The sequence below is a fragment of the Anguilla rostrata genome, chromosome 14, assembly GCF_018555375.3.
Source record: "Anguilla rostrata isolate EN2019 chromosome 14, ASM1855537v3, whole genome shotgun sequence".
Taxonomy (NCBI): Eukaryota; Metazoa; Chordata; class Actinopteri; order Anguilliformes; family Anguillidae; genus Anguilla; species Anguilla rostrata.
This window is the reverse complement of record NC_057946.1, coordinates 27,717,654-27,727,702: the sequence shown is the minus strand read 5'-3', so window position 1 is coordinate 27,727,702 and position 10,049 is coordinate 27,717,654. Positions and strand designations below refer to the sequence as shown.

Sequence of the window (10,049 nt, the reverse complement as noted above, 5' to 3'; positions counted from 1 at the left end):
TGGACGACACCCTCCAGGAAGCAAGGAATGCAGAGGAGAAGGCCAAGAAAGCCATCACTGACGTGAGTCACAGCACACAATATAGTAAAGGCAATGAAATGGATCCGCAGTCTGACTGAGTTTTTCTCAATTTATTGATAGCCAGTTAACTCACATCATCTATTATTGGCTAAGACACACATCATCTGCCTCTGCTGGCTGTCAGTGGGGCCCAAAAAATATATACAGTGTTAGTTCTGGCGTGTGGTGCAGCAACAGCGAAGACATCCCCGCCTGCAATCTATAATCAAGCTGTGAACTCCTGCCAGACCACTCCAGCCTATGAGCACCAATCAGGGCAACATAATTTTCTGCATTTTCTACCAAAAGCACAACTGTTTGATTTGTATCTCAGCACACCTAATTCTGAGTGCTGACATTTTCTTATGGCTTCAGTACCCCTGACGATGCTACAAGTAATATATCCTGAAAGCCATTTGCTTCTTGAAACACTGCATTCCCATTCCCACTACATTCTCTCTTTAACAAACTATGACACTTAACTTTATGTTGTATGTTTAAGTGTTCACGACTTCATTGAAGACATGTACACATAGCAAACCATCATTCCTGAGTAAAATTACATTCAGTTTTAGTTATTCTTTGCCTACAATTTTGTAAGCACTCTGGATTAGAGCATCTGCTACCTGTCTAAATGTAATTTAAATGTAACTCCCTGGAACATCCTAGGCTGCCATGATGGCGGAGGAGCTGAAGAAGGAGCAGGACACCAGCGCTCACCTGGAGAGGATGAAGAAGAACCTGGAGGTCACTGTCAAGGACCTGCAGCACCGTCTTGATGAGGCAGAGAACCTGGCCATGAAGGGTGGGAAGAAGCAGCTCCAGAAACTGGAATCAAGGGTAAACTATCAATTGTTCTGAGACAATATAGGATGAAGCTTTCTTTGTGTAAAACATGTATCCCAAGTGCTTCTGTAATGACATCGACTCAGTAAAATGTAATTCTCATTTAAAGGTTCGTGAGCTGGAGGCTGAGGTTGAAAATGAGCAGAAACGTGGTGCCGATGCTGTTAAAGGTGTCCGTAAATATGAGAGGAGAGTCAAGGAGCTCACCTACCAGGTATGAAAAAGTTTCCTTTTGTAGCAGTGAAGGATTGTCCAGTTGTTGGTCTGACAGGATAATAAAAAAAAACTTCTTTTACTGTTTTTAGACTGAGGAAGACAAGAAGAATGTTGCCAGGCTGCAGGATCTGGTGGACAAACTTCAGCTGAAAGTCAAGTCCTACAAGAGACAGTCTGAGGAATCGGTGAGTCTCATTTTCATGACCAACTGCTTTTGAAAAGAAACTTCAGGCTGTACAATAACTAATCTTCAGTCAGTTGAGGGAAGAGAACAAATTTCAGTTTTAAAACAATGAAAAAATGTCTGATTCCCTTGCAGGAAGAACAAGCCAATACCCACCTGTCCAAGTTGAGGAAGGTCCAGCATGAGCTGGAAGAAGCTGAAGAGCGTGCTGACATTGCTGAATCTCAGGTCAACAAGATGAGAGCCAAGAGCCGTGACAGTGGCAAAGTGAGTTAGTTTGTTATTTAAATCCATCTCAGGTGAACTTGTTACACTTACGATATCAGATAAATATATGTTTGCAATGTACCTCATTTATTGATATTTTCCTCTCTGTTTTTTAAAGGGCAAGGAAGCAGCTGAATAAACAAGATGAACCTCATCAACAAAGACTCTTGAAAATTCATATAATATGAATGGCATCATGAAAGACTTTGTTTGCACTGAATAAAAATATCAGAAACATCATGACTTTTTTTTAGTTTTTATTCAAATAGCATGCCATGACATGGTTGATTTGGTGATGTAAATATCAACGGAACTGTCTTTGTGAACTGAGCCCAATAATGGTACGCATGACTTGAGGGAAGGCCACCCCACAGCACCACACATGCCAACAGTTAAGCGCTTTTTTAAGCATGTAAAGCTGCCAATCAAAACCTTTCAGAAGGGCCCTCAGATATCTCCCTTTCTAAGAACATACATTTGTGAAGATGCCAAATCTGGCCAATCCTTGCTCATTCAGGGGGCTGTTCTATTTAAGGCTCCACATATGAAGATAATAGAGACTTGGAAAATTGAGACTTTTAAATGAAGCAGGGCAGCTGTACCATTCACTATACCAAAATAGTTTAGTTTATTTTCATAATTTAGGAACAAATGTAGTGCCACAAATGCAAATAAATCTAGGCAAACAAAAAAAAAAAAAAAAACTTAAGTCGTTCTCCTTTATTTTGCAATGTAACACTGAGAGTCACAAATGTAAAACAGGGTAAAACTATAGACTTCCTGGATCAGCGACTCATAGGTGTGCAACAACTGAGCAAAATGTGAGCAGTGTGCATTGGGGTCTCTCGGTATCTCCAAATCAATCCAAAACAGCCAAATTGTGCCTTGCTATACATTATAAAATAAGCATATATTAAGCTACAAATCAACTCAATTCAGCATTTCCAAGTGGAAAATACTATCCTTTCTTCAGTATAGGCAGGTGGATACCTACATGTACTGTAGGGGTCTAAAAACCTATCCAAAACCTCTCCGAAAATGTATAAAATGCTTTCCCCCATTATAAAGCATTTAAATGAGACCATTTTTCATTAGAATCCCATTAGAGATGTTAGAACAGGAACAAATGACATAATGCAAAAGCATTATAACATACATTGGTAAACACGCCTAAATATGTAATCATACCCTCCTGTTCTTCAATAAAATACCAGTTTTATTCCATGGATGCCCATGGATGACAACAAATGTTAAAACTGAAATATTTCAAACAATAATATTACATACTGAGGAGGATATATAAATTATTGTCTATGTTGTGAGTCCAAAACATACGTCTATGGTCCAAAACAGCGAAGCTCTCCATTAAAGTGAATGAGAAATATCATACTTTTGAAGGCAAATGGTATGATGGTAGTTTGAAACTAGATTGTGAAAAGATGTTTAATTTTTTTAGACAAATCTTCAGTAAATAAATAATCTTCCCCTATATAAAGTATATGGAGTGACAAGGCCTACAAATTGGCACTGGTCAGTATGGCTTAACTGCTTTGTAGAAAATATCCTATTAGCCAAAATCAATCAGCTGACCTGGTAACGGTTTGGTATGAATGTAATGAAATATCCCCATTTGGGCTGTATTTTATTGCATTCCAGGTAGCTGTGACAAAGGAGAGAGAGATAGCCAGCTCATACAACTGCACAAATCAAACTATCTCAGGGATCGAATGAACTTTCCAGAGGTATGGTCTGTAAGAATATTAATAGAAACTTTTGATGAATTTGTTATTTCAGTTGATAGGCTCTCTGACTTACCCTGCTGTAGTTCAGTTGGCAAGGTAAGTAATATGATGCAGTTAATTAAAAATTATGCTAGTTGAAACAGTACAGAGTTATGCTGAATTCAAGTGCTATTATTAATAGCCAGCTAGCAAGCAACATGAACAGGAGAAGTTGCCAGATACAGATTCAAAACTTTTGATTCCACATTTTAATCAAGCAAGCTCAAGTTCAGGTTGGCTGAATTTTGGGCTATTTGGGCTTTGGTGTGATGGCTGTTCAAGTATCAGAAGCATTCAAAAAAAACATTGTAGACTTGACAAACTGTTTATTGAAAGCATTTAAGTTCATGCTTGCAGGAAATTGACAACTGATGCAACTGACCCAAACATATCACATATAATGTTGACCTTGTAGTAACTAGAAGGGGAGGACTCTTTTAAAGCAAAATTCTCATCAACTTTAAACCATGATTCAGTAAGACATAATGCATCCAGATTGTAATCAGTATTTTGTGTAGGAATATAATATTTAGCATACCACATTTCAGAATAATATTATTACAGGAAGAAGCAACAATGTACTGTTTTGAAACAATGTCTTTGTTATGGCAAATGCCACAGTATTTAGTTTATTTGATTATGGGGAATAGACACACTGAATAAGGTGAAGCCTGGTCTACAGTTTTATGAAACTAGCAGATATTTGCATGCAGGACAATATATCTGTGGCCTGGCCTTTGCTCTGATGTGTCATTTTATAGAATTCAGAATATGAGCAATATTACTGAATAAAAAGCACCGGGTATGGGTGAGCTGCACACTGACTTAGAATTACTGTCAAACATCGTTTGTGCCACCGTGGATTGCTGACGTTGAGATTTAACCTGCACTTTCCAATTTGCCTCCATCGCACTGGCACCAGGAATGCAGTCGACTATTGCCAATGTTTTAAGAACTCTCACATCTCCAACAGTTAACAGCTTTCTTAGGTTCCCGGGACCTCATTTATAAAATGCTTGTATGTATGGATTTGAGCCCAAATTCAATAGATTTGAGCTTACGTGAAAACTGACGCACAGTTTGAGATTTATGAAACTTGTAGCTGACAAGTGAAAACGTTCTCATGCGCATGCCAACTCTTGAGACTGCACACAAACGTTTCCTTGTGGTTGTGCAGCTGTTCTGCAGGCTCAACACATTTTTTTTAGGCATGAGAATATTTGCCAATGGAGATGTATAGGCTATTAGTTCACACTCGTGTCAGATTTATTTTCGTTGCAAGCACCGCGAGATGCAATGTTGAGGGCCATTAACTAGGCTATTGCAGCCATAGACATAGGCTTGGGGGGAGATGGGGAGATATGTCGGGCTGTTGGAACCAATTGCGGACTGGACGGTTGGGGGTTGGGGGGCTGTCAAAACTGTTCATGGACTCGGGGGAGGGGGGGGGTGCGGGTTGGGGTATAAGGAATTTTAAAAAATTAACAGTGGACACAGAAATTCATTTCAAACTAGAGGTCAAATTTAATTTATATTTCCTGGTTGGGACCAAATCATTTTACTAATAATTTAAAAAAGGGACATTCTGGTCCAAAACTAGGCATCTATCACCCCCTAGTGATAGATGCCTACACACCCTAGCTTGTGAGACTTTAAGTTTGACTTTGTGAGACTAGGTGGCCCAGGCCAGCAGTCTGTGAAATGAAAGCTATACTTATGATTGCAAATTGTGCAGTGTGCAAAGCTTTATGAAAAATAGAACAGTCTAATAATAATAATAATAATAATAATAATACTTTTCTAGATTTAAAACTTTAAATCATATGTAAATTTAAATATACATTGACGGATATACACAAATGCTACGTATATAATTGAGAGCTATATTGAGAGTGAGCAACAGAAGGCTTGTATTGATGGCTGTGAATGACAACTCCACTGAAATTAATAACTAACAAATATTAAGCTATGCAATACTGAAACATCTAAAATTAACACTGCTGTACACTATCAGGTATAATACACAAAACCCGACAATAAGGGTATTTGTGACTGAACATGGTTAAAGGGGGGATCAATGAACTTTTAAAAAATATTTTTTGTTTTTCATTTGTTCTGAAACCATGAGATCAGAACTACAAAATGGGGTATCACCTAGATAATGGATGGATGTGCACTGATCTGTACAAATGCTTCAGTATTTGTTAATACGCATTTTTTCTTTTACACAAACACCTCATGCTTTGAATATGAAACCAAAAATGGAGCATCGCGTAGTTCTGGTAGGCCACGAGAGTCAAGCGCTCCGGCTGAATCAACTGATGGCTCAGCTGAGTGATGTTCGCCTATCACAGTACATCCACTTAACAGGGCGGTCTATTTAAACAGCCTCCCTCTACTCATTCGGCTGCTCCTCCTGCATGCAAGCTGCTGCACGCTGCTTTGTAAATCCCCTCCACCACCCCAGCTCCATCCCTATGTGTCAAGAATTTGCATTTCTCCATTCCTATGTGTTAAGATTTTGTATTGCTCCATCCCTATGTGTTAAGAAATTGCATTGCTCCATCCCTATGTGTTAAGAGCTTGCTTTGCTGCTGGATCTGTTCTGTGTGTACCCCTCTAGGGGGGTTTGGCTGCTGGCCTCCCGGCCTTATCCAAGGCGGGCTGCGTGGTTGGCGGGAGAGCTCCAGAACAGAGCCATACCGCCAAACATAACTGTATTGTCTTTATTTATGGGGCGACATAGCTCAGGAGGTAAGACCGATTGTCTGGCAGTCGGAGGGTTGCCGGTTCAAACCCCACCCTGGGCATGTCGAAGTGTCCTTGAGCAAGACACCTAACCCCTAACTGCTCTGGCGAATGAGAGGCATCAATTGTAAAGCGCTTTGGATAAAAGCGCTATATAAATGCAGTCCATTTACCATTTACCATTTATTGTCAATAAATATCTACTTTGATGACAGTGGTCCTGACAGAAATAAGTTTTCAATTTACATGTGTATTTTTTGCGATAAGATATTCTCAAATGTAAAATTGGCTTGTGCAGTGTTGAATCTGCATTTGCGGTTTGTGAGTTTCCCTTTTTATTTTTAAACTTTTCTCTCGCAGCTTGTGTACTCCGATCCACACACAAATACACTGTACCAGTCCTCAAACAGAGGCTGCATGGGGGATGAGGTTTCCATTGTTGACCTGGAGGATATAGAGATCACGGACCGGGTTGGGGGGATTGCAGTCGCAAAGGGCATCTATGGTTTTGGCCTATAATATTAGGCCGACACTAAAATAGATTCCAGGACAACTAACTGATTTCCAGGATATTTCGGCAATTTTCTCATTTAACATAAAAAGTACAGATTTTTCAGGACGTGTGGGAACTCTGTAAAGGACACGGCTGGTGTTATTTTATATTGGTGCATCTGAGGGGATTCTTACAAGTGCATCACGTTTAACAGAAGAAAAAACAAGTTTAAAAAACAAGTATGAAAGCTCAAGTTCGGCTGTTTTCATTTGCGAGTTAAGCATAACGGTACACTTTAAAAACTAGAAGCTTTGTGCCATTGTTGTCAATCATTTTAACAGCTGGCGGAAGGGATGCCCCCCCCCCAACAGCTGGCAGAAGTTCCCCCCTCCTCGGTTCCATGGTCCTTCATCAGCTTTCCCGCAGTAAGGAAATACTGCATTGTTTTTTATTGTGCCGTATAGTGTTGTTGGCGTGTCATGTCAGCGAGCGGGCTCTGTCAGGCTCGGGCTTAAAATTTGGCTAGTCGGGCTGGTTCTGGTCTGGTCGTAAAGACGGCAGGCTCGGGCCTCATTTCTAGCCTGATGCTGACTTCTATTATAAGTCAAAGGAAGTTAAATTGATGTTATACGATATGACTGTCAGACCACACTCAGTTCTAGGCACCACACAGCAAGAAAGATACAGCTCGAGAAAAGTTCAAAGAGGGGCAACTAAAATTAGGTGGCAAGCATTAGGTGGGCTGAATACTCTGTTTTTGTAATTATGTGTTTTGTTATTAATAACCTGCCTTTGCTAAACTATGTTACCCTTTCCACTGTGCAGTGTTTTCATTTCCATTGTGTTTATTTTACAGTATAAGTGCCAATACTGAGCCCACCAGGTCACAGCACAGAGACATATCAGTTGTGTTGTGATGGAATGGAAGATATCGTTTTTTGAAAAACTGCTACAGAATGCAGTCAGGAATAAATGTAGCAATCACAGCAATTACGGGGTCAAAGTGTCACCTTTGCACTGGCCTGCTACCTGATCCAAGCACCAGCTGATATTTCCTTATATGGCAAAGCCACAGAGTCGCAGGAAGCAGCTGTTGGGGCCCAGAGACCAAAGGAGTTTGAGTGGCGGTTCAGGCCTGAGCTGAAGCTCTACTGCTCTGCTGCTGGGTGTTTTATAATGTACAGACATGCAACAAACAAATACTTAAATAAATTTTCCTTGGTATATCACAATTAAAACTGTTTAGATATGCTTACTGGAGTCCGTGTGGTGCAGTGTTTAGGTTGGCCAGGTCTTAAACCAATATGCAAATCCCCTGTGTGGTGCTGAATTAAAATTCACCAGGTGCCTGTGCTATATTTAATTAATTTATTCAGTTTATACAAAGACTTTCACAGTGACGTTCATATTGTATGAAACGTGGAGAGGCTTTGGCTGCATATTCATCCTGGCTATTCTGCTGCTTCCTTGCCCTTTTGGAAACAAAGAGAAAGATGTCAGTTACAGGAAAAGATCATAAACAGGAAAATATCTGTGTTGACACATGGCATGAAGACTGTAAGTTTATATCTAATCACAAGTGAATGAACACGGACATGCTCTTTTGCAAAGTTCAGGGACTCCATGGGTAACTGTGACTAGTTTTACCCTAATACTTAGCACAGATGAGTTGTCTGTAATCTGTATGGGAGTCATTTGAATGGGAATTCTAACACAGCAATAAAAGAGATTTGATATCCTACTCACTCATACCTACATATACAGCCATTCCTGAACTGTACATAATTTTGACAGTTTCAAACTGTTATTTCAGATGTGTGAAGGCCACAGTTGGAAAAAAAACAAAGAAGCTAGCTCTTTCAGAAATGTTGGCACAGGTTATAGCGCAGCAATATACAGTATATGCTGTGATTGGTCAATATTTGTAAAGATCCTACTAAACATGCATAAGAATTTATTCAGCTGCATTGTCTGCTTTGGTGAGCAGTATTGATTACCCTGCTTGTAACTGGATTTGACTGTTACGGGACCTAGTTCATTTAAAAGGTGACCAAACTCACCCTGTTGTTCCTAAACTGTAGCTGACAGTAGCCTGCCAGATTGATAAGTAAGGCTACTGATAAGTGTCCTTCTGTTGGCCTCTCAAGCCACAAGAGCTTCCAGGAATTTCAAACAGTATTGTCTGAATCCCATGAGAGCCATGTTTAGATTTAATGTGATTATAGTGCCACTTAGAGGCCCATGGTGGTATTATCTTTGAATAAATGCAAATGATTGGATTTCTGAGCTTTCCTTATTGATGCCATCAATTTATGAATTACCACATCACTGACAAGAATAGGGAGGGATTAATTCACCTGTGATGGAACCATGGATAAAATGAGAAAATACGATACATTAAAAAAGCAAAGAAAATGTAGTTAACTGCCAAAATAAAAGAAAAACCTCAATGTTCATCTTTAGTTTGGCAGTTATGTGCATATGCTATCTTGTTAGCAAACTGGCTATCTACACAATTATTTCTTGAGAAAACATTGTTTGATGGGTACTAACCCAACAGTGTTCATTTTATATTTTACTTTTATTACTTTTATATATCCTAGCATTAGGGATGCTAAATGGTTCTGACAAAATTAACTTACTTTGCCAGTATCACGGCTCTTGGCTCTCATCTTGTTGACCTGAGATTCAGCAATGTCAGCACGCTCTTCAGCTTCTTCCAGCTCATGCTGGACCTTCCTGAACTTGGACAGGTGGGTATTGGCTTGTTCCTCCTGAAAGGGCATCAGACATTTTGTCATCGATATATGCAAATGTTTATTGTGAAGTAACAGCACTGCATATTGGTTAGGGACCTGGGTTAGCAACTCTAGGGTTGTAGTCACTACTATTGTACCCTTGAGCAAGGCACTTAACCTGAATTGCATTATGTAGCAGTGTTTAAAAGTATAAGCATAAAGTTAAAGTATAAAAGCTGTTTAGGCACTTTGGATAAGTGTTGGCTAAATGCATAAATGTGAAGGTAACATATTTTTCTCCCTTGACTGACTGAAGAATAGCATGTCGTTACAGATTGTAGTTCCTTTACAAAAGCGTTTGGTAATGAAAATGTGACTCACGGATTCCTCAGCCTGTCTCTTGTAGGCCTTGACTTTCAGCTGAAGTTTGTCCACCAGATCCTGAAGCCTGCCAATGTTCTTCTTGTCCTCCTCAGTCTAAAAACAGGAAACAAAGTTATTTTTTATTATCTGGTCAGTCCAATACCTGAACACTCCTCCTATGTCACAAAAGGAAACTTTTTCATACCTGGTAGGTGAGCTCCTTGACTCTCCTCTCATATTTACGGACACCTTTAACGGCATCAACTCCACGTTTCTGCTCATTTTCAACCTCGGCCTCCAGCTCACGAACCTTCAAATTAGAATCACATTTGATGTCATTACACAAAAGCACT

At 39.7% G+C, this 10,049-nt stretch overlaps 2 protein-coding genes across 2 annotated transcripts in view; one reads left to right on the top strand and one right to left on the bottom strand.

Annotated features, from left to right (window-relative positions):
- The window catches only part of LOC135239924 (myosin heavy chain, fast skeletal muscle-like), a 24,904-nt gene extending 23,094 nt beyond the window's left edge, over positions 1–1,810 (top strand). Inside the window, exons 30-35 of the mRNA XM_064308928.1 lie at positions 1–62; positions 730–900; positions 1,016–1,120; positions 1,212–1,307; positions 1,442–1,573; positions 1,692–1,810. Of these exons, the coding sequence (XP_064164998.1) occupies positions 1–62; positions 730–900; positions 1,016–1,120; positions 1,212–1,307; positions 1,442–1,573; positions 1,692–1,712 (587 nt within the window). The 3' untranslated portion in view covers positions 1,713–1,810. The remainder of the gene's footprint in view (positions 63–729; positions 901–1,015; positions 1,121–1,211; positions 1,308–1,441; positions 1,574–1,691) is intronic.
- Positions 1,811–7,949: 6,139 nt separating this feature from the next.
- LOC135239923 (myosin-7-like) overlaps positions 7,950–10,049 on the bottom strand; it is a 4,980-nt gene continuing 2,880 nt past the window's right edge. Inside the window, exons 2-5 of the mRNA XM_064308927.1 lie at positions 9,902–10,047; positions 9,715–9,810; positions 9,238–9,369; positions 7,950–8,067 (exon numbers count right to left, since the gene is read on the bottom strand). Coding sequence (XP_064164997.1) covers positions 8,047–8,067; positions 9,238–9,369; positions 9,715–9,810; positions 9,902–10,047 — 395 coding nt within the window. The 3' untranslated portion in view covers positions 7,950–8,046. The remainder of the gene's footprint in view (positions 8,068–9,237; positions 9,370–9,714; positions 9,811–9,901; positions 10,048–10,049) is intronic.